This window comes from Lepidochelys olivacea, assembly GCF_965140295.1.
Source record: "Lepidochelys olivacea isolate rLepOli2 genome assembly, chromosome: 4".
Taxonomy (NCBI): domain Eukaryota; kingdom Metazoa; phylum Chordata; order Testudines; family Cheloniidae; genus Lepidochelys; species Lepidochelys olivacea.
The window spans coordinates 59,946,841-59,971,971 of NC_140414.1; the positions used below are offsets into that span (position 1 = coordinate 59,946,841).

A 25,131-nucleotide genomic window follows, 5' to 3' on the forward strand; every position below is an offset into this window, starting at 1 on the left:
TACTTTCAGTTAGAAGATCTTAAATTATTTTGGATTCCTGGTGAGTCCGGAGTTACCAAAAATAGATATTCAAATTACCTAACAACCTTAAGTTATTATTCTTTGTAATTAACAGAAACAAATTGGTGGGTGTTTAACGTTAATTTCTACCCCATCTTCAGATGAAAGCAGTAAAGTGCTAATTTCCAGGATCTTTATGTAATATCTATCTAAAATGAAAATGGGGAGTGGTAATGCGTAAGGGTTTATTTTAGTTACTTTTCTATAAAACTTCATACTATATCTCTCAACACACACGTATGTGTTCAGCAGAAAACTACAGTACTACATGTATTTTAACTATTTTGAAGTAAAAAAATAATAAAAATGAAAATGCAGATTGCCTTTATAGTCATTAAAGTTAAACTTGTATATGAATCAGAGCTTTAGAGAAAAAGAGTTGTCATACTACATACAAACAGTATGTTCATCAGCCTATTCAAATAAATAAATGTAGCAAGAATAAAGGAAAAGAAGTGGAAGAGAAAGAAAACAGGAGAAAAAGAACAGAAGAAGGGTATAGTGTATATCCTCCCCTCACCTGCCCTCCCATAGATCTTGGTTATTTTCTTCATAGCATTTCAATTATATTTTCCAGAAATGCTGATCATGTTTCTTCAAAGGAATCAAAGTTCTACTTCACACAAAAAAGGAACTTTTTTCAAGATTCACTAAATCATTCTGTACGAAATAACAATTTTACTTTCTTCTGTTGCCTTTCAGTTTTGTACAATTTGTTTTTGATTTAAATTTTCTGCAAGTTATAGGATTTACTTCATCATGTTAAGGTTCACAGATGTATTATGATTAGGTACTTCAGGTTGCTTGAAGCTAGGTGGATATAATCAGTCACCAGCCACAAGAGAATGCCCTGAATTTCCTTCCAGTTGTATCTACTTCCACAGTGGCAGGCAGCCTCAGATGATGATGTTGTTGTTGTTGTTGTTGTTATCGTCTATTTTTGTAGTTGGGTAATACCTAAGAGTCCCAGTCATGGATCAGAACCCCATTCTGCTAGGTTCTATACAAACAGAGTAAAACCAGTCCCTTTCTCACAGAGCTTACAATAAGAGAAAATACAACAAGGAAACAGTGAGATAGTACTAGTCAGCATGGTGGGCATGGTCTCGGCACTCCTGCAGCCTAACTGTTACCAAGATTTTTGTAGGCATCACAGCAAAGGGAAGGATCTGAAGAGGAGAATGAGGTAGCTTTGCAGATGTTTATGGGGAGTTCCTCCCACACAAGGGGTAGCTTGGGCGAAACAACAAAAGTGTTTGTTTGAAAATTTAACCACTGGAGGCTGGCATCTTTGGCTGATCAGAGGCAGGAGTCGACATCTTAATAGCATATGAACAATGATAGGTGAGGATAGGCCATGAAGGACCTTGAAAGTGAAGACAAGCAGTTTATATTTGATGCATTAGAGAATGGGGGAGCCAGTGGAGGGAAGTAAAGAGAGGAATATCATGGTAAAAGTGATAAGCTAGGAGAATAATCTTGGCAAAGAATGGATGTGAGCTGGACAAGATGGGATATCTCAAGGCCAGAGAGGAGCATGTAGCAGTAATTGAGATGTGAAATATTGTGAGCAAGGAGGAGAGTTTTGGCTGCATGGATGGAAAAGAATGGCCATGTCTTAGTGATGTTATGCAGAAAGAATTGGCAAGATTTAAACATAGCCTTGATGTGAGGATCTAGAAAGAAGGCAGAGTTGATGATGACACCCAGGTTATAGATGTGTGACCAGAACAATGCTGGTGTTGTCCAGTGATAGAGAAAGGAGGGAGGACTTGGAGGGAAAGGAGTAAGAGCTCTGTTTTGTCCATCTTGATTGTAAGCTGATTGCTAGATGTCCACAAGGAGATGTTAGAGAAACCAGCTGTGATTATAATTTGAACAGAAGAACACAGGTCTGTAGTAGAGAGGTAAATCTGTGAGTCATCAGCATAGAGATGGCAGTAGAATTTGTGTTGGCAGACAAGATTACCCGGAGACAAGGTGTAGAGGGAGAAAAGAAAGAGACTGTGTGATGGAGTTCGGTGGAACCCCACCCCCACAAAAAGCTGGGGGGGGGGTGGATAAGGAGGATCCTCTGACACACTGAAGGAGTAATTAGAGAGGTAGAAGGAGAACCAGGAGAGGACAGAGTCATGGAGATCATGGGGGAGGTCAAAATATCAAGAAAAACATGGTTGATGGTTATGAAGGCAACTGACAGATCAAAGAGGATGAGGATAGTTCTGAACTTTGGCTAAGAATAGACTGTTACAGACTTTTTGGTGAAAGCATCTCCAATGGAGTGCAAGCGGCAGAAGCCAGGTTGGAGAGGATCTAAGGTAGAACTGGAGGAGAGGAACTCCAGACAATGACTGTGGACAGTGTTTAATGAATTTAGAGATGAAGGGTGTAGGGCGATAGGATAGTATTTAGAGAGACATGTTGGGTGGGGAGGAGGGGTTGTTAAAATGAGAAACTAAAGCATGTTTGTATTGTGAAGGGAAATAACTGGAGGAGAGTGAGAGTTGAGGAGAAAGATAAGTGAGTGGGAAAGGGTTTGAGGAGGCAGTCAAAGATAGTAAAAGAAGATGGCTAGGATTGCAGACATGGGATTCAATTAAAGTGGAAAAGTAAAGTTGCTTAGTTAGGAACATGGCAGAATTTAAGGAGGAGAGAACAAATTTGTAGTGGGGGAAGTCAGCTTGGTCACAGCCGTTCTGTCAGAGATATTCAGCAGCAAAGGAGCAGGAACAGAGGAAGTAGATATTAGGCTGATCCAGGGCTGGCAAGGCAGACCTGGCAATAGCAGAGAGAGGGGCTAAGGAGTCCAGGATAGATGAAAGTGAAGCATGGAGACAATTGACAACCATATCATGGAAGAGAGGAGAGAGTTGAGAGCAAATGAGAAGTCATTGACATTGATGGAGTGGGAATCTCAGAAAGGCTAGGTATAGGGCAAGAGGAAGAGAGCAGATGAGTGATGCTGAAAGAGACAAGGCGATGGCCAGATGGAGAGATTGGAGAGAGGAGAGTGCAACGTTTCTCATAACCTAATTACAGGTATTTTGGAGGAGGCTGCAGTGGCTAAAAATGGGTCCCTGAAAAGCACGACTTAAAACTTTTCAGACTAGATTCTATCATAGAACCACAGGATTAGAAGGGACCTCAAGGGTCATCTCGTCTAACCTCCTGCCAAGATGCAGTATATCGTTGACTGGCTAACCTTTATTGCCAGATACCCATCCTAGTGAGCAAATATAAATTTGACATATGGAAGAATGTCTATAACTTAGCTGATTTCTTTTCCTCAGGAGAAATTATTTAACATCTTTACTGATTGACTTCATTTTCCAATGTTCTCCATTAGATTTCTTTTCATGTGGACTAAACTCACCTTAAATAAAAGGACTTTTTTAAATGGGAGAAAAGTTGATCTAGAAACTGTTGGGCATGAAGTCATGGGATCCTTTGAGACATTAGACACAGCAGTAAGAGTGTCTGTCTCAGATACCCGAAACACAGTTAATATCTGGATTCCAGTGGGAGATGCAGCAGTACATAAAATAGACAGTTGTTAAATTCTTTTGAAAAAGAGGACTAAATGTAACTTAAGACTGAAAAAACAAAATAAGCTTTTGAAATATTCAGTTGCTCAAAGTTAGTCATTAAAAAGTCAAGAATGTAAAGATTGGATTTTCTTTCATGATCCTACACTAGAGCTGGTTGAAAGGCAGAGTTTCTACTATGTGGGAAATTGTGAAAAGCTGAAAAATGTTGTTCTGTTTCAGAACCAAGTATAAATTTAGCAATTTCCCATAGTGGGAAAAACTGGAAAAATATTGTTTGCAAATAATCCAAATGTTTCATTTCAAATATTTCTAAACAGAATTGACCCAAACTCTACAACTCCCAGCTCAGCTGTGGCTCCCAAGTTTTCTAGGCTGCCTGTTCCACAGCAAGGAGCCTAGAAGCCCTGGCAGCTCCAGCTTGAACCTGGTTCTTCAAGTTTTCAAGCTCCCAGCTCCATGGCAGGGAGCCTGGAAGTCTGGGAAAGTGCACATGGTGAGACTGACCTAGAGGTGTGGCCCCTGGAAGTGCAGGCTCCTGAGTAGCCTGCCAGGGGAGCTGGCAAGAAAGCAGGTAGGTTTCTCGTGGAACCCTGCTTGTATTTTGTTGGAAGTTCGTTGAAACTGCTTCATTGGAAAATTTCTGACCAACTCTATATTACGCTCTTTACAGAAGAGTGCGTAAATGTAGGCTGTATTTCATGGGTGCTATATTTACTGTCTTGACTCATATATTGATAGTTTATGTAAGGGAGCTGAAAACCTCCAAGGGTGAGTGGGTGACTCAGTTTATATTTATAAGGTTTTTTGATTGAGACATTTATTAAAGATGATGTCCTTGATTTCAAAACAGACTGAAAACTAATGCAAGAGGAGAGGGAGAAATTGGTGTTGGGGCTGGATAGAGGAGTTAAAGCATCCTGTGTGTCATGATGTGATTTATATTATATTAAAATAATACTGCAGAAATGATGTCCCTTATTATAAAATATTAGTTGGTTGAAAGATAAGTGATTTAGTGACATGTCTGTGCACTTTGAGATTATTCGACATACATTTTCCCTGTTGCATACCACATTCTAGGGTGGGTGGAGAGGGGTGTGTGTGTGCATATACATGTAGGTACACCACCACAAATTCTTGAGTTTTCTGTAGAAGTGTGTACTCTATCTACGTAGGCTCTCAAATGGCTCCATCTCCATAGTATATGTAGGATTTGTTCAAGGTTATTACTTTAATAGATAAATTGTCTTTAAATCATTTTAATTAAAACATTTACATAGTAGTAACTGGATTGAATGACTCATCTCTAAGAATTTTAGAGCCAGGCAATGGCTTATCTGTTGCTGATTCATGCTTATAATGGGAAAATCCCATTTTTACTTTCCAGTACTTCTACCTACATCCTATGAAGAATGCTTTCTCATACTCTAAATCAGCACGATTGACATTTTATTAAATCAATATTTTTATAAAGGCTCCCATAACCTTTTATATTCTGCTCACATTATGCAAACACTTTACGTAAGTATTACATACTTTAAAAAGTGGTGGAAAGTTCTACTGTACTCATTTGCAAAGTACACTATAACAAATAATTTAGTTCATATGTAAAAAAGGCATTCAAACCTTCTAGATTATTCTTAGCGTGCACACATCAGCAACATTATAAATAACCTAAAGGGTGAGGGAAAGCCTTTCATTATTCTTGGTTGCAAAATGTCCTTTTAACCATTGTTTAATTTTCATAACTATTTTGTGTGTAACTTTGCTCTTATACCCAGCTTTATATTGACCAGACTGACAAACACTCAACTGGGTGACACATCTGTCCACTGTTACCAACCAGCGAAAAAATAAAAATAATCTCCCCACTTGTCCAGTTTAAAAAGCTGCTTGTTCCAGCTCTACTGAATACAGGAATTCAAAGTGAAATGGGATGCTTGTTGTGCTCATGTGTATGATAAATACACTGAATGCTTTTCCAGTTCAGTTATTTCAAAGCAGCCCTGGTGTCTGAGCTTTGGGAACAAACCAAAAGATTTTAAATGCTTTTTTTACTAGTAATAATGAACCAAGATCATTATTAAAGCTCATTAAAATCATAGTAAGCTGCTAGGCTAAACCTTCAACATCACATCAGGTTCCAACGTATATTAAATGGCTAAAGAGAGTTTTGAGTGTTTAAAAACACTAAATTAAAACATTAATGTTTACTTTATCAGTACTGAAAACAATTATTAACAATACTAGACTCATGCAAGGCAAATTAGAAGCACCCTTAAGGTGAAGAAAAAATAATTTTCAGCTGAACTAAGACTTTTGTTTCAGAGTAACTCAATCACTGTTCAAATCATACATTGGTTTAAAATAACGATTGGGGACTCACTAGAGCATGCCATGCATCCACATCAGGATAGATTTCACAGTATAGGTTCATAAGTTGGATGATATTCATGGTTTAGCACTCCACCCACCCCAAATACCAAGCATATATTTGGGTCCAGTGTGGTGTTTAAATGGCCAAATAACCATTTATGGTTGGCCCCTTTCATCCTAATCCCTAGGATTCAGCCCATTTCTGAATTCTCTTGCCCTTCCTCTGGAAGGGGGAATGAAAGTACATGTGAAGGGTCCCTCAGTTCACAAAGACTTACAGACTCCTCTTCTTCCTCCAGTCAAATAGGGTCTACCAGTCATCTCCCACACTTCTTACTCATGTTTACTTCTTGGAGCTGGTCACTTTGAGCCTATTATCTGCACTGGCATTGAGAGTGCCACTGAGAATAGCTTGGCTACACCCACACACACGCTGCTGGTATCTGCCTTCTGTCAATCCACTAGGTTCTGCTGATCACACATCTGTCCCTGTGTCTACTAGACATGTCCATCTTTCCTGTAAAGTTCAGGGACATCATACTGGATTTTGTCGTGTGTGATTAGTGCACTACCTGTGTACAAAAAGATCCTAGCTCATGTCTATGAGGGTTTTATATACAGCAAGGGTAAAAAGGGGGGCCACAGAGCCCATTGCCTCTCTTCTCAGCCACCACCGCACAAGCCTGGCTAATGAAGGAGCAACCTCTCCTCCTCCTTCTCTGCACTCTGCCCAGGCATGACATCTGCGTGCATTCTGAGCTGTCGTGAAGGAAGGAGAAGGGAAGGCTCTGAAGCAGCTGAGCCTGTACCTTACCTTCCCCTCAATCCTTCTCTTGTCAGGACCCCAGAGATTGTCTAGCCCCAGCTGTTCCACTTCTGTATGGGAATGAAGAGAATTTTGCAGTTGTCATTTTAATACAGACATCAGGGAATTAAGTTGTTCGTTGCATTGTGAAATGTGGAAAACTAAAATCTGTTCATATAAAGTCTTTGCAGTTCCTAAACAGGAAATGATCATGTCATAGTCACTTTTTTTTTTTTAAATGCCTTAAAAGTTGAACCCTATTCAGAATTATCATTGAACACATCATCATCATTCTGGGAACATCCCTTTATTAAGCTGCTTAGTTTTGTGGGTTACCCTTGTAGGTAGTTGCAAGGTTAATGGATCAGTTGCATTGTAGGGTAGTGAATTAATTAGAACAATGCTAATATTCAGATATCGTTAGCAAGATTTGCAAATTGCACACGCAGAGTCTTGACGTTTAACAATACATAAATTAAGGATGGTCCAATAATTTAAGGAAATGAAACAGGTTAATTTAAAAACAGACTAAAAGGGTTGAAGGTTTATTGCTAACTGATGCTGCTAGCATTTTCCAGAATACCAGACAAAATGATGTTTGTGTGTGTGTGTTTCTGGAGAAACCAAAGAATTAAATTTGGCAAGGAAAGACCATTCACAAATGGAAGGTGGAAAAGAATTATAAAGAGGAGAGGTGGGACAACAAAAGACCCACCTGGATCTAACGTTGCAGCACAATAATAAGAGGTGTAGCAGGTCAGGATTGGGTAGCAATAGAAAGACTTCTTTGGGAATTTAGCACATCTCACAAGTTCTTGTAGGCAACAGTGAATGTTCCATATGAGCAAAGCCTTTTTGTTTGTTTTTTGTGCATTTTTTCCTGTTTCTTAATTCCATTTTGCCTAGTTTTCTAGTATCAAATACCAAAGTGACTGGAATCAAGGAAAAATACATTGAACACAGTATAAAATGTGGAATCATGCAACCATAACATAATTTTAACCTATGAGTGCTTGTCTGTTGTTTTAAAACAACAGATTTGTCTGCTTAATTGTTGCATTGTACCAGTCAGCATTTTTATTTTGCTTGTGACCAGAAAAGTGGGTGAAAAATCATGTTAACAAGACAAAACCTCTAGTTTTGAAGGGACAGTCAGGCAACTGATGACATCTGGAAAAATCTGAAGAACAACAGGGTCTCAGGGCATTTTTGAATGGCCTAGAATGAAGGAGGTCCTCTTCCATCCTCTTTGTACATCAAATCAGACAAAATGATCTTCCATATACAGTTTTGTTTAGAAATATTTTTCTAATATCCTACAGACCTGTTTTTGAGTGAGTCAGAAATTATTGTTATGCTGAAATTGGCTTAATCTGCATGCTATAATCTTAATATTAATGTTGTTTACCTTCCAATTACATCATATAGTTTAAAGAAGACAATAAACTATGAAAAGAATGATTAACATCTCTGTACTTTTATGTCATAGATGCTGTGAAGCCACTTGGCAGTTCTTTACAAGCATCTGCTGAATTACCATTAGCAGTCAATACTTCACCACCATCTGTACAAGCAGAATCATCCCTACCTCCTCCATATCAACTAATTAACATCCCACCTCTGGAGTCCTCATCTAGCCAAGAAGATCCTCAGGATTACCTATTGCTAATAAATTGTCAAAGTAAGAAGCCTGAACCTACGAGGTAAATGGGTGTTTTCATTTTTTTGCAGTAGTCGTTTCATTTGTATAGACCAAAGATGGTTACTCCTGCAAAGCATTTCTGTATATTACATGATTTCTTTTTGTTGAAGTTATTCAGCAGTCAAATGCACAAGTCTTGATTCTTTACCCGATCACTTTTGCTCTTCTCCCTATGTTCTGGGCTCGAATTTCTTGTTTTAATAATATGAAATGGTAGCATCAGAGCTAGCATCTTTGTTTTTTTGTTGTTTTTCTAAATTTTTTAAATTATTTGCTGATAAAATGTACCAGACTAATAGTCCCGGAGACCAAATATTTCTGTATATCTCTGGAATTAGGTGCAACTTGGATAGCAAAGATGGATCTTTCTTCTCACCACTCTCCATTGTGCCTCAAACCAGCTCTAGGATGGAGAGGTGGCCGTTTAGTACCTTGTACTTCTACCATGACTACTATCAGGGAAGCCAAATTACCACCAGTTAAAGTGGTGGCTCGGTGATAGGGATGAAAATCAACCAAACCTGTACTGAGATCACCAACTCATTTAACACAGGCTGCGAAGCAACCCTCAAATGATCAGTTTTTGGTTATTACTGACCTGGATCAAATTCAAACAGGAGATCTTGTGATGAGACACAATTTATCTTGAACCATCCAGTCTCTGCATCCTGAATTTTGTGAGCTGTTAGTGTGTTTTGAATAATATAGAAAAATTAGTATGATCTAATTATGTCCAATTTAATATTAAATAGATTTACCCACTCTGTTATCTCTCCTGAAGAGTAGGAAAACTGGCTAGTATTTTATAATATATTTTTTTAATATATATAATTATATATTATATATATTATATATTATATTATATTTTTTAATATATATAAAAAATCTGACCAGCTCTGGTAACTGATGTACCCAAGTAACTGCTGCTTCTCATTTTAAATGGAAATGTAATGCCGCCTGTATAGGAGGATGTAATATGTAGTGGTAAATATCCAGGAATTATTGCTTTGTTTCTCAGAATGGTCCTTGGAAAACATTAGAAACCCTCTCAAGCAGAGATGCTTTGCTGTAACCATTTAAAATAATGGTCCCTTGTGTATTTCTAGAGAAGCTTGCTCATTATTCTCTTGATTGCAAAGGGGCACATTTAAAGGCTAAGCAGAGGTCTGTGAAAGTGTTTTTCCTGAGACTTCCACACATTCACTTAGAGCAATACCTTGTCAATGGTGTGACTCTCTGCCAGGTTTCAGTGTTACTGTGCCATGCATTCTGGAGCACCACAGAGTAAGGTACAATGGTCCTAGGACAAGAGGAGTATTTCTTAGTCTTTTTGTTGCTGACTGCAACCAACTCCCAAAATACCTCATTTAGGGCAGGCAAATAAGCCTGCTCTTGTCCAGTCCATGGAAGATGAAGATGGTGGGCAGCCCTCCCACACTCAAAACAGTGCTTGGAGTGGAGCGTGCCCACTGGCTAACTCATAAAATATTAAAGGGCAGAATGTCCACCTGTGTCTTGCAACCTGATGGGAAGGAATCTGTGTAATATGAAGCAGTAGTAGTAACTCTATATTGAAGGTTCAAGCTACTAGTTTTAGACATTCCACTACTAACTTCCTCCTCCCCCCCAAAAACCCCAATCTTTCTGAAATATATCACATCTCTTCTGAGGATAAAGATTTTCTGAACAGTTTGATTTTAAAAAAAGAGTTTTAAAGGTAGTGTTTTGAATATTTAGCTGTAGTTTACTTTCTAAATACGATTCTAATTCCTTTTTGGCTCATTGTATCACCAGAACGGCTTGGCTTAGAAACTCCAGATTGTTTTTTTTAATTGGCTCTGGTGACAAGAAGTCTTCCTCAGCATTTCAAGGGGCCTAGTTGTGGTAGGGGCAGGTAAAGAGTTGTGTAAGTGCTATGAAGAACACTTTTTAGAAATATAAGTTGAGCATCTTCTGACACCAGCTGCTGAACGGAGTCAGAATTGAGAGTATGGGTTGAGATGGGAGACTAGGAAGAAATGTGGAGGAATAGGAGTCTGGGAGGGACCGTGGAGAATGGGAGGGGATTGAGGGAGGAAGCCAATGAATTTAGTTTATTCGTTTATTGTGTGATGTTATGTCATATATAATCATTGTATGCTAAATAGAGTTGAGTGGTAGGATTATAGAAGTATAAGATTGATCAGTAGTTAGAAAGGATAATTATGTTGGAATGTGAGGGTGGAGAGTGTATGAATGGACTGCATGTCACCATGATTCCCTGAAGGTCTGGATGAGACAGGAGGGGGGAGGGAGAGAGAGAGAGAGAGAGAGAGAGAGAGAGAGATGGGGGGCAGGATGCGAGTTGGACTTGGAGATGGGAAGATGAAAGAAAAAGGTGCTCAGGGAGCTGTGGTTCATTATTTTGCGGGTTGTGGAACGTGTTGAATATATGGTGTTACGAGTATTGGAAGACCTTGTTGTTTGGTATGTTATAGTGAGGCAGTAGCACCACTAATAGTGTGGGTTGAGGTGAGCTTGCTGTTTAACATCTAACTGTTTGTCCTTGTTTTAATAAAATATGTAACTGTTACTGCAAAATAATGTTATATGGTAGTTTTAGCCCCAACTCAGCAAGTGAAGCACTTGCCTAACGTTGGGCATATATATTTTGCTGAAATGGGGCCATAGCAAATTGGAAATAGACCCCTTGATAAGGAACTAGAACAGTGGGCTGCAGGTTGCCCACCACTGAACTAGAATTTCACAATATCTTTGCAATTTATGTTATGTATTTATGCAGATTATAAGGGGTCATATTTACGATTGGGTGGGGAGGGGAAACTTGTATGAGCGCACAGGAGCAGTGGTGAGTGAAGAAGGAATACATGGCATGACTGAAGTGGCTACTTTCCTTTACTGTTAGTTTCTAGACTTTCATACTTTTTGCAGTTTTTTTAAGAAGTAGAATAATTAATCTCTGGATTTTATAATACAGGTTCTAGGTGTTGGTGGACTCCATTGATGCATCCTTTTGGCCTTCAGTATTTCTTAGCAAAGTTTTTTAACCATAGTTTTTAAAAATAAAACATAATAATAGTTATAATACAGTAGGCAGATGTTATAACATTAGAAAAAAATTACAAATTAAAGTAATTTTCATAATTGTTTAGTTTGGGAGTTGGTTTACCTTTTAGTTCATCCTTCAACAGTGGCCAGTGTTCATGGAAAAATGAGGAGAAAATATCTTTCTTTAACATACTGCTTTTTAGAGCATCTAGGAATCAGTGCATCCCGGTACATTTCGGGGAGGGGGACTAAAGGCAAATAGTTTCTAGGTTATTTCTTTTTATTTATTATTTCTGGTTTTTTTTTTTCTATTTTTTTATTATTTTCTATCTTTTTATTAATTATTTCTATTTCTAGGTTATTTCTTTTTTGGGATTTTCAAGATTCTTGGCATTTGCATCTTCAGTGCCACCATACGTATATTTTATTTATAGATACTTTAAAAATGTTGTACAATTACTGGAATTGGGGGTATGTTAGAAATGATAGTAGTTGTATTAATAATCATCATCATTTATTTTACAGTACAGTTTTATGTCTTGATCACTTTGGACCATCCTTAAAGTTCTAATAGTTAAATAGTAAAAAATGTCATTACATTTCACTGCAGTGTTAAATAAGATTGAGAGTTCATCTTTGATCTTACAAGAAAAATTGCATCCATAGAGTCTGTTTGAAATCTTTAAATTTTTGGCTGGTTGGCAGAGGTACATACAAAATAACAGCTGTTATCTTGCTGATCTTACTCCATTTTTTCCTGTTTATAAACCAGCCCAGGGTCATCCTTTATCTCTGAAGAAGGGAAAGAATATCTACTACTGGAGGATTTTGAAAGTAAAAAGATTCCACTGCAGTGAGTGTATAATTGTTGTTTTTTAGTCTGTGTGAGAAATCAAGCACAGAGCCATAACCTGCTTGAAAATTTCATATTTGAAACATGTCCTGCATGGTCTGCTGTGAGTTTTAATAAAAGAAACAATATAACCCAACTTCAGTTAATCAAGATAGGGCTATGACAGCACCTATCAAGGCTGAACTCACATTTCTACCATGCATGCTTCTCACACTGCTCTTTTACCATTCCTGAGTGCTGATACACAATAGCTGCTTTGCTCTTATACCTTGTCTGGTGTAGTCTCTTGGCCCGGTTGTATTGATTCTCACGGAGGGAAAGCTATTGGTGCAGGATAAGTGACCAAACTACTTACAGTGTATTAGAAAGTGGGGAGTTCAATCCTCAGTCTGCTTCAAAACTGAATATTTTTGTAAAATTATTTGTGTTCCCAATCCTCTTGTCAGCAGCTAGTTTTGGGAAGAGGAACCAAGAGCTAGTTAAAGGGACAAAAATGTGCCTTTACCTACAGTAGCTCCTCACTTAACGTTGTAGTTATGTTCCTGAAAAATGCGACTTTAAGCGAAACCATGTTAAGCGAATCCAGTTTCCCCATAAGAATTAATGTAAATAGGGGGGTTAGGTTCCAGGGAAATTTTTTTTTTGCCAGACAAAAGACATACACACACACAATAAGTTTTAAACAAACAATTTTAATACTGTATACAGCAATGATGATTGTGAAGCTGGTTGATGTGGTGAAGTCAGAGGGTGGGATATTTCCCAGGGAATGCCTTACTGCTAAATGATGAACTAGCAATTGGGTGAGCCCTCAAGGGTTAACTCGTTATTAATGTAGCCTCACACTCTATAAGGCAGCACGAATGGAGGGAGGGGAGACAGCATGGCAGACAGGCACACAAACCGTGTGTGAGAGAGAGATGAGCATTTCCCCTTTAAGTACACTGTCCCCACTCTTAAGTACACTGCCTTGTTAAGTTAATCAGCAAGCTGAGACCACAGCTGTTGCCAGAATCTCCATCTGTCCTGAGCCCTGTCGTTTGTCCCTCCTGCTTTATGGAAGATGGGGTAAGCGGGGTGCAGGAGCAGGGGGGAGGGGGACACCCTGACATTAGCCCCCATCTGGCCCCTGCACAGCAAGCAGGAGGCTCGGGGAGCAGCTTCCAGGCAGAGGGCAGGAGCAGCACATGGCAGTGGGGGAAGGGACAGCTGAACTGCCCGCAATTGATAGCCTGCTGGGCGGCTGCCACACAGAGAACTTAGGGGCGCTGCTGGTCCACCCTTGTTCCAAGCCCCCACCAGCTAGCTGCAACGGGCTGCTCTTCCTGCAAGCAGGGAACAAAGCAGGTGGCTGCCAAACGATGTTATAAGGGAGCATTGCATAACTTTAAATGAGCATGTTCTCTAATTGATCAGCAACGTAACATCGTTAACCGGGATGACTTTAAGTGAAGAGCTACTGTAGTTCAAAGCCTTGTCAGGGGCATGCATACTCCCACAACTACACAGCTACATGGAGAGTGGAAGCCAGTTTGAGTATGGTCCTATATCCCATCACCACCTCTGTGGAGCCAGGTCAGGACTTGAAGGATGTACAGGACTCTCTTCATGGTACCATGGAAAGAGAGGCAGTCTTAGTGTGGGAAAAGGAATGGGGTTGACACTATGTTGCCAGTGCTTGGGACTGGTAATGCACCCGTGTAAGGACAATGTGTAGTACAACCATGATGCTAGGAGTTGGTGTGTCAGTCCTACTTTGGTAGCAGATGTGGCTAATTTTTTTCCTCTTGCTAAGTCAGTCTTTTTTTTAAACAAATAGGAGTGCAGTGATGCAGTGCAGTGATAGTAATCCGTACTGTCTGCTGATGCACTATCAGAGCCAGAAAAGTTATTCTTGACCTGCTATGAAAGTGTATGGAAAAGTTATAAAATTTTGCTGTTCTGCTTGAATTGAAGAAATGCACCCTTCACTAAACATCCTGCTTCTAGTGTCAGTTTGGGAAAATAATAGTGTTAATTCTGTTCACAAGCTCTGCTCACAACCCTGGCGCTCACAACCCTGGCTGTCCCAGTCTGAGATGCCATTCGCAGTACATTGTGCAGATTTTCATAATTATACCAGTTTTTCCATGCCTGTTTTGATCAGCAGTGAAAGTTGTTATTGACATTTTAATGATCATTTATGCTTCAGAGATTGTCACACTAAAATGAAAAGGGGCAATTTACTCCTGTTTTGGCACTGTTGTTGCAGCATGTCTTCAAACTTAGACACACACAGATCAGTTACGCCAGTTCACATTTTGAAGGTTATATACACATCCATAAGGACTAGAGACTCAGTTTGAAAAGGATAGTTTTTGAAAATGCTTAGATTCCAAAGCACAAGTTGCAGCCACTAGGGAAAAGGGAAAGATGGCTAGGCTGCCTCAAGTAGTCCAAAGCTGATCCCTCTCCCTGTTTCCTTCTGTTCAGTTTTCATGAATGTGCAGGGACAAGAAACAGTGAGGAAAAGCATTTTTACATTTAGAAGTAATTAAAGTTTAATATGGTAGCATTACTAGTTAGCATATTAAGAGGTATCTAGGTTAGCAGGATCTGTACTCTACTAGAGTGGCATCCATGCACTGTTATTGCACTACTAATTTTCAATGATGGTTTTAGCTGACTGTTTCCTGCATGTTATGCATTTATAGAATTACATAAAATGCAACACAGCCTCATTAGGCGGTCTCTCAAAGGTCCGTGTTAAAGGCTCCTTAGTGCTCAGAATTGGTAAGTAAGATTTTAAAGATATTTGTAATACTTTTTGTGCACAATATTTTAAAGCCCACTTGGGTTTGGGAGCATAGGTAAACAGAGAATATGTAATGGACAACAATGATTGTAATAACTGCATAATCCATGAATGGAAGAGTGAAAATTAAAGTGTGCTGTATTGCTTGCTACATGAATTTCTATTCTATGGTCATATCATGCTATGCTGTGTGTTTCTTGCTTTAATTTGTATTTTATTTTTGTAGCTTTTTTTAATTACTTGAAGTTTTTGAAGGTGTGTGCGTGTGCGCACTGAGACTAATAATCTTTGATACTATAGTTTGACTACTGTTTCTACAGGATGGAAAAATATGACTTTGAGACCTTTTGTTTGTCCCTGTTATGGTATATAAAATTATGGGGCAGATCCCTGTCATCTTTATTCAGGCAAAACTCGCAGTGCTTTTGCTGGGAGTTCTGTTTGAATACGCACTAGAGAATCAGGTTGTATATTTGTAAGTGTGTAACTTTTTTGTTTTCACAGCTCGTAGTATCCAAGATGTTAGATGTTGTTGTTTTATCTTTAGTCAAATATTTACTCCAATAATTTTCTAAACTGCCGTGTAATCAGTTACGTGACTGGAGTAGTAGGGGTAAAAGCTGTACTTATTACAGTGACATGCTCAAATTGTGCCACACAGGCAACAGTGGATTCCAGTGATACTTAAATTAGAAAAGAATGTGGTGTATTCTATACCAATATGTAGGCATTGTGGGTAAATGCTAAGTTTAAGGGTCTGTTTACCTATTAGTGTTTTCGTTTATTTTGACTTTTGTGTTAAACTAACTGTCAGGCTTATCAACTGAATTTTTGTGCCACAAACAATGTGACGATGGAATTCTACACAAGAGGGGAGAGAGAGAGTGAGTGCAGCCACTGCTTTTTTTGGCATTGTAGGTAACAGTTCATTGATAGGCGTGGTCTTCGTCAGAGACGTAATTTCCAAAGAAGCCCCATAAAACCCACTGTTAGAGTTTAAAAAAAATAAATAAAAAAAAGTCAAACAATGCTGTCTTGACCCTGGTCAAGACCAGAATACAGGCTTGTTCTCCTTGTCCTGTAATTTTTTTCTTCAGACTAACTGCTTCAGCTTTTCTGCCTCCATTTCCTGTTTTACTCTATACATTGTCTTATGTATGCTTAAAAAAAAAGTGTATGGTCTTTAGGTATCAACTTAAAGCTGTCGCAAGTTACAAGGCTTTTTTTTTTTTAAATTGTATTTCCTTCATATTTATTAGAGGAAGCAAGTTACCATAAGCCCAGAATTTTTGTACTGTGTCTGGACAGTTAACATTGCCATTAGTGCGCTCTTCATATAGTATGCAACATGTTTTCTTAAAAAAAAACCCAGCCAAACAAGAAGCCCTCCAAACCAGTCTGAGACTTTATTCAAAGTCATGTACTTGTGAAAACCCCAGCTGCCTAGCTGTTATGATGAATATATACACACACGTGTGTGTGCATGTGTACATGTATAATTACTTTAGATCTTTGTTCTAAATATTTTTGTTTAATTTTTTTTAGAATTAAGAAATTTAATGACTTTTAGTTGCTTACATTTTAAATGTTCTGTTGTTCTTTACAGTTGAAATGTGTTTCTTTATACATCAAAATTTCAATCTTGTTTTGTTTAGATTGCATGCTGACTCAGCAAAGTCCATCTGTTCTGAAACTGACTGCAATGATAATGTATCCTCCCATAAAAATTCTGCTCCATCATTGAGCAAGCATGCAGTGAACGGCTTTTTTCAGCAGCAAAGTGCCTATGACTCTCCGCCACCTCGAGCGGCATCAGTGTCCGTAGACTGCAGTCTTTATAACCTGCCTAGAAGTTATTCACAGGATGTTTTACCAAAGGCAACATCTCCATCTGGGACTGATGCAGAAGGAGAGCAGCATGTTTTCAGTACCCCTTCTGCTACATCATTAGATACACAAATGAGGCATTTCTCCATTAGTTATGACATTCCCCCAACACCTGGAGGTACTTATCAGATTCCACGAACTTTTCCAGAAGGAACTTCAAAGCTAGAGACTATTCCAGATATTCCTCCACCTCGGCCACCAAAACCACATCACACTTCGGATCGATCTCCCGTGGAAACTTGTAGCATTACTCGTACTGCCTCAGACACTGATAGTAGTTATTGCATCCCTACAGCAGGATTGCCACCATCACGCAGTAATACCATTTCCACTGTAGATTTGAATATATTTCGTAAAGGTCAGTAGTTGGTGTCTCGACCTTGCTTTTTCATGATTCTTTTGTTTCAATCATTTTGTGCAATAGGCTGAGCTCTTTAAAGGAACGGACCTAAGGGAATTATACACTCAATTTCTCTTGAAAATAGGGTGCTTAAGTCTCTTGGAATGCTTTGAAAATCTCGGCCAAAATGCAGACCATAAAAAGGCTTTATCAAGCTTTTTAAACATCAGTAATTTTAAATTAATTTTTAAGTCTTCTTTAAATATGTTGCATAGAAACTTACTTCTAGTGACCTCATCCAAAATATAGGCATTTTATTAAATTTTGATGGTCCAAGTCTCAAGAATTTATTAAGATTGTCTAGCGCAGCCTTCAAATATAATATTGACCAAATTATTTGCAGACAACATACTTCATATTTCTGTATATTTTATATTGTAATCCTATGTGGTAGTGGTAGCCCTGTGATAAATGGTATTTATCACGGACCTTCGCTGCTTCACCTGCCTGGTGCACTCTAACAATGTGCCCTCAAATTTTTTACATCCATGTGCAGAATGAATTTTGTTAAGTGCACCAATATGGAGGTGATGTGTGGCGGGGGTGGGACCAAGGGGTTCGGACTGTGGGAGGGGGCTCAGGGCTGAGGCAGAGGTGTGTGGGGGGTGAGGGTTCTGGGGTGGGGTCGGGGATGAGGGGGTTGAGGAGCAGGAGGGGGCTCAGGGCTGGGGCAGAGGGTTGGGATGCAGAGGATGAGGGCTCCGGCTAGGGATGGGGGCTCTGGGGTGGGGCTGGGGATGAGGGGTCCAGGGTGTGGGAGGGAGATCAGGGTTGTGGCAGAGGGTTGGGGTGCACGGGGTGAGGGCTCTGTCTGGGGGTGCAGGCTCTGGGTGGGGCTGGGGATGAGGGGTTTGGGGTGCAGGCTGCCCCGGGGCTGCAGTGGGAAGAGAGAACTCCGAGGATGGGGCCAGGGGAGAGGTGCCTCTCCCCACCTGCACAGAACTTGATAGCCTGCTGCGTGGCCGTGCAGTTTAGAGGGAAGTTAGCACTCTAAACCATTTTTGCCAGCGCAGTGGCTCATGTTCCAGACCTACGAGTAGCTTCTAAACCAAACTGCTTCTTTCCTTCACATGTGGAGTTCCCTCTTCCTGTTCAAAGGTGCAGTGGCTCAAGGCCCAGCAGTGGTAATCCTCATGAGTAACAGCTGTAAAGTCAATGGCTGTTCTAAAATTGTTCTGGAAAAATGACTTGCTTGAGTTCCATGTTTCTTGAGTGTCAGTGATCCGATAAAATATTTACTTAATTTACATATATCTTTTCTATTTGTCAAACTCACTTTGGTTTGCAGAAGTCAAGCGATCTTATTTTCTTTTTCTCACTAGTAATAAAGATCCTGTAGGCAAGTTATAACTGGAGTTGTATAGATGTAACTCAGGGCAGAATTTGGATACTGTGTGTTTGCAAAAATATAATGTGCTGCAGGGTCTTTCTCTGGTGGTGATACCAGAGAAGTATACCAGAGAAGGCAAAAGGGGGGAAAAACCCCAAACCCTCAGCTTGAGCTAGAGTCAATATTCAGTTTGTATGGCTGATAGGTAGAAAAAAAATCTCATCATCTCCTCTTTCTATCAGAGCATTATAGACTCTTAGATGAGTGGATAACACGTCTCTGGCTTTGTAGATCCAAACCAGCCATGGATTCAGCCTAGAAAGCTGTCAAAAAGGGGCAGTTGAGGATTTCTCCTCACACCGGGGAATCAATGGATGTCACAAAACTGGCATAGTCAACACTGTGCTGCCCCTCCACCCCACACAACCACCGCTCTGCAAATGGGGTGCCTTGGGAGTGGGGTGGAGCACATGAAATCCAGCTGGCTGCTACTGGAAAAACAGAGCAACTCAGAAGCTGTTCTAAGTTACACCGGGGCTGATCTGGTTTTAGCCATCCCAGATTGGGGGATCAGAAAAGTGGTTTAGAGCCACTCTTCCACCTCCCTCCTCAACTGGTGCTGAGTTTATACTTGACATGGCTGACACCTGAGCGCTGTATATATGTTTCTTCTTTAGACCAGTACTTCTTGCTCTTCAAGATTGTGACAGGGCACTCTATTCGCTGCAGGATAGCTCCTCCTCCTGGCTGTTCTGGGGATTAGTTCTGCGAGGCAGACTCCCCTTCTGCCAGCTGCACTCTGTCTCTCTGTCTGCAGCCCCTGTCGCTCCAGGAGTTACTGCAGCCTCAGCCCTCCAGCCAAATCACAACGGTTTCCCCTTCCTGGGTGATTTTTCAAAGTCTCTTGCCACAAAAGCGCATGAGGCAATCCTCACGTCCGCTGCCCTGGCAATGTGACTCCAGTAATGTCTCAGACAGTCTTCCTGTTCACTGCCCCATGGTGCCGCTCCCTGAGTGGCTGGTAGGGGAACCTGGGCCCACCATGTACTATGGATTCCAGCCCAGGGACCCTACAACACACAGCCAAGGTCTGTTCAGTCCCCAACCTTGCAGCTTGCTCCGTGGGCTGCTTCCTACCCTGCGTCCCACAGGCTCTCTTGTCCACTTCAGTGTAGACCCTTCTCTGAGGGCCAGACCTCCCCAGGGTTGTACTCTTTCCTTGGGTTCCTTCCTTCCCTTCCTACTAAAGAGGAGGTCACTGCAAACTTCCTCCCGGAAGCTTTTTCTGATGCCAACTTCCTATGTTTATGCTAGCTCAGCCCACCTTTGCTCAGGTGAGCTTCTCTATAATCAGGGCTTTCCACTCAGCCTATATCTCCCTCTTTTGCTGCTTAATTGGCTGCTTGGGCTCACCTGGTCTAATTCATTCCTCTCAGAACCAAAGCGGGGAGTACACCCCATCACAAAGGTATTGAAGGGTGGTCTTCAGACACCAAGCTTGTTACTACTAATATTTTTCCAATTAAAGATAGTCTTCAAAAGGAAAAAGCGTGTAGCTGTGGAAATAAAAGAACTTAAACTCTGGAAACAAAGTAGCAAAGCATAGGGGGTCTTCATTAAGGATATCTCTATTACAAAGTATCATTAAAATCCTAGAAATCTTTTAAAAAAGAGGGTCAAATAGTGGAGAATTAATTCTGTTCGTTATTATCAAGTTCATTAAAGGAGTTTAACACTTGACTTTTTTTATATCAATCATTCAGTATAAGGTTAGTTTCTAATGGCCCCATCTCGCTCCTATTGAGGTAATTAGAAAGAGTCCCATTGACTTCTGTGGGGACTGTTGTAGGCCCTATGAGTCTAGATAAACCCATACCTTTATTTCTGCTGGTATAAAAAATATTTTTACCTCCATATGATTAAATATATGTAATGCAGTTTGTCTAGAAAAAAATGGAAATATAATAATTAAAACATGTTTGTATTTCTGGACTTTAAAGTATACTTATTATTTTTCATATGAGATTTAACACATTTTTGGATATTTCTTAACATCCATCTGCTTCTGCCTAAGGAAAAACTTGCTACTTACAGTTTTTCTGTCTTTTTTCTATTTCAAGCTAAGATTAATTAAATATCAAAAGCAATATACATTTCTGTTTTTAATAACAATGGAAAGGCTGGGAGATGGAGGTGTTACATCTCCAGTCAAATATAGAGAAATCCATTCCATTAATCTTGTAAATGTCTCTGATGTTGCTCTAATGGATGTCTTAGCTTTCTGAGACAACTGAGCATAACAATGTAATGTTAATATAAATTATTAAACCAATTAGTGTAATATTAATTATATGTGAGGGATCTTAAAAGAGAAGTCCTTTGGGGAAAGGAATTGGGTAGGGGAGGGAACATTTTAAGGCAAAATACAAAAAAGGAATTGATGATATAGTTATACGGATATAATTTTAATGTTTTGTTTGATGGAAAGAATTAATTAGTATTTCAAAATTACAACATTTAAAAACAGACCTTGGCTGTGTGTTGTAGGGTCCCTTGGCTGGAACCCGTAGTAGAGGCAAGAACTAGAATTTCTGCCTCATTGGAAATATGTTTCATTCTGGTTGGAAATGTGGAATTTCACATGAAATGGAAATTTTCAAAAAATTCCATTTTGGAAAAACCAAAATGGATATTTTTGAAAATTTCCAGATTAGCTGGTCGACTGGTTTGCCAGTGCACCAGCGAGCCAGTTGGAGCTGGCCTGCCAAGTTGCTGGAGGCCCTGGAAGGCTGGGCTGGCAAGGAGATAGGCAGGTGAGCTGGCAGGAAATCAGGTAAGTTTCCTTTGAAAGTTTTGATGGACTTTACCTGTTTCCATGGAATGTTTTAACTCTGTTGAATCAGCAATTTCCAATAGAAAAGCATTCTGTCGAAAAACCTCTGACCCACAATTCTATTTTTAAAGTCACTTTTCCAAGTAGAACTGCATGTGAAACACTGAGATCTCAAAATCTGTTGTGATAGATATAGATCAAATATAAATATAGATCAAACAAAATATAGATATTTTGTACCATTTAGAATGGGACCTCCCAGCTTTTCAACAGGATGCATCAGTTGTTTCTGGCCCTGGAAAATGTCAGTATCAGATCTTTAAAGTGTGACTTATACAGTAGATAGAAGCTTTGCTGATAAGTAGTGCAGGCATCCCAAACTTAGGTTGGCAAAACCTTTATACCACGCTGCACCATCATATAGCAGATAGTAAACAACTACAGAAACTGTGGAAAACTGGTCTAATGTACGTACATGACAGGTACTGAGATGAGAAAATAAATACCTACTTTTACCCCTTTCATTCTCTAGATATTAGTTCTCAAGACTGCTATGATATTCCACGATCATTTCCAAATGACAGAGCTAGCTCACTGGAAGGCTTTGTAAGTATGATTTGATCTGACTTGAGACTATACTGACAAAACATTTGCATGTTCTGAGTTCTGTAGTACAAAACCAGGGTGTACACAGTATTTTTAGTAGATGAGATTAAAACATGAATCTGATTTCACAGCTGCTAGCATAACTGATTATTTTGTTGTTAAAGGAAATGTATGTTAATTCTAGAAAAACAGAAGCACGTTCACAGTGGGAAGTGTTTCAAGTGAAGAACTGGATGAAAACTATGTCCCAATGAATCCTAACTCTCCACCACGGCAGCATTCCAGCAGCTTTACTGAACCCATCCAAGACACAAACTATGTACCTATGACACCAGGCACATTTGATTTTTCATTATTTGGAATGCAAGTCCCTCCACCCGCTCACATGGGTTTCAGGTCCAGTCCAAAGACCCCTCCCAGAAGGCCAGTACCTGTTGCAGAATGTGAACCACCACCAGTGGATCGGAACCTCAAACCTGACCGAAAAGGTGAGAAAAACATGCTGTGGAAGTTGCTTTTACTCTATAATATAATGATTTAGTGGTTCAAATTTTCATACCAAAATCAAGATAGTATGAAATTATTGTTTTCCAAGAATTCAGACAAAAAAAAGCAGAACTAAGAATCTTAAGAAAGCATTGGTCATTTAAAATTACCTGAGTAATAAAACTGAATATTTCTGTAGGTTTAAAGATAATAGTTGTACATGTTTTTATTAATCAAGAGGTGGCACACCATTTCCTGTTATAAACTACAAAGTACCTGTAAACAGACTAAGAGCTGTGAGTTAGTTCTTATACATAATAGGATATAGATGGCCTGCTCGTTATGAAGGGAGACCACATTAACATTTTGATGAAATATATCTCCATAAGCATAGTAACATGTTACTAGGTAAAAGGGCAATAAATCATTGCATGATTTAATGATAAAATGGTTCTTACATTTCTCTTTTAGTGTTGTTTTAGGCATATGCTGTTGCTGAAAATATTATTGTTACAGTGTCTCAATAATTAATTGTACCATGGGAGAATGAATTGCATGTTTGTGTCCTGCTGCTTCTAACAAATCCTATTAAAAGTACCCAGTGGTTATAGAACATTTCTTATTTAAATTTTCTTTTAACTAATGAAAAACATGAATATCTACATTAAATGTAGAAATGTTAAATAATAAATAACGTTAGGCCTTACTGCACTCAGTAAAAGCAAGGAAATTAGACCCTCCCTGCTCATTCTCAGTTCACAGTTGGGACTGCCCATCATCTTGACTTCAGTGCTTGCGTAGTACAGAATCACATAGGAAGCAGATTAGGTTGTTGGCCAGGAAGTTGCAATACAACCCTTGGGATCCAAATAGAGCTCAGAGGCTACTAAATCACACCAGTGCAGGGCTCTCAAGCTGCATTTGCCTCACACTAAGAGCTGGATGCCAAGATGTGGCCCTAAATGTCAAGTAATGCCTGTGAAGTGCACTGAGTTAGGATTGATTCTGAATTTCCCTGCTTTTATGGAGATTGCTAGATCTTAAATATCTTAACATTTAAAAACATTTCCATTTTGGTTTTAAGAGCTACTTAATGTGTGGGAGACACTGTAGTGTGTTTGAGGAAGGTACAGCAACTTCAGTGACAAAAGTGCATGAGCAAAAACAACTAATCAACCAATAAACCAAAAAACAGAATTTAAGAGAAGTCTGAGAAATGGGCCCAAACGCTTACCTTACTTAAAGGTTAATCCCCTGTAGCATTCCTATAAGATGTTAATTTCCATGCAGCATTATGGTGCACTGGATTTACTTTCCTTTAAAGGAAGTTATACTCTTGGGACTAAAATAGTCCCTCTTCAAAAACAAATAAAAAGTCTTTCTCTTGTAGTGTGTAGATGTGAGACATTTGCATAGAGAGATCAAAGCAGCTTATGATTTTCAATCTCACTGTAATGTTTCATCAATATATGGGCCTTGTAGATAAATGGTTATGTCATTTTTTGCATGCTGAATAGTTTTTTTCAGACTTTGAAATTTGTAATTTTCTTTTCTTTGCAAGAAAATACAAAAAGACATTAGCTCATAAGATCAAATATCAGCAAGGTTGGTTTCTAAATATATATAATTTGAAAATGAGTTTCTTAAATATCTGAAACCAATAATATTTACCAGCTTGAAAAATGGCTGAACTGATGTACATGTATTACTTTAGGGAAGAAATGTAATCTGTGCTTAAAAACTCACATGCCCCCAAAATTTTAGTAATTTAAATTTTCAACTGGTATATTTTGTGGAAGCAGCCAGTGATCTGACTAACACTGATGCTGTCAGGATGATGAAGTAGAAGATCTCTGCATAAAATGGGAAGTGCCAAGTCCTGTAGCTGACTAGCAGTGTTCAGAATACAAAACATAGCCTTCCTCAGAATCTTGACTTCCTGCTCACATCTAACTGTTTTCATGTTGCCCGACAATAGTTACCTTTAACTGTTAAGAAATATTTGACAGTAACACACTGAAAAAAATTGATATTGGAAAATATTTTTTAAATAAATACAATTGATATTGGAAAATATTTTTCCAATTTTAATTAAATAAATTAAAAACATTTTTCCTTGACTTGTTAGTTTGCCTACTTTTACCAACATAGCTTGTATTGACCTTCACAAAAGGTCAATCTCTATACTAAAAAGTTTGCCACTTTATTGTTGGCAATACAGTGCAACCACATAGATCTCTGATAAAGAGATGTTGCTTTTTTGTATCTCTTCTTGAAATGACAGCATTCTAAAAAATGATATCATCAGCCGAATCTGGGAAAGCACTTAAACATGTTAAGAATCTGAGAAGTCCTGTTAACTTCAATGAATGGAGAAAGGAGATCATCAGGTTTACTGATATA

The 25,131-nt window shown here is 39.1% G+C and overlaps 1 protein-coding gene across 6 annotated transcripts in view; it reads left to right on the top strand.

Annotated features, from left to right (window-relative positions):
- GAB1 (GRB2 associated binding protein 1) overlaps positions 1 to 25,131 on the top strand; it is a 145,102-nt gene that overhangs the window by 94,024 nt on the left and 25,947 nt on the right. For 4 of the 6 annotated variants that reach the window (XM_084626265.1, XM_084626267.1, XM_084626270.1 and 1 more), the window contains 5 exons: positions 8,279 to 8,492; positions 12,312 to 12,392; positions 16,842 to 17,431; positions 22,169 to 22,242; positions 22,427 to 22,730. In XM_084626265.1, coding sequence (XP_084482391.1) covers positions 8,279 to 8,492; positions 12,312 to 12,392; positions 16,842 to 17,431; positions 22,169 to 22,242; positions 22,427 to 22,730 — 1,263 coding nt within the window. The remainder of the gene's footprint in view (positions 1 to 8,278; positions 8,493 to 12,311; positions 12,393 to 16,841; positions 17,432 to 22,168; positions 22,243 to 22,426; positions 22,731 to 25,131) is intronic. The other 2 variants (XM_084626266.1, XM_084626268.1) reach the window with 1 other exon arrangement.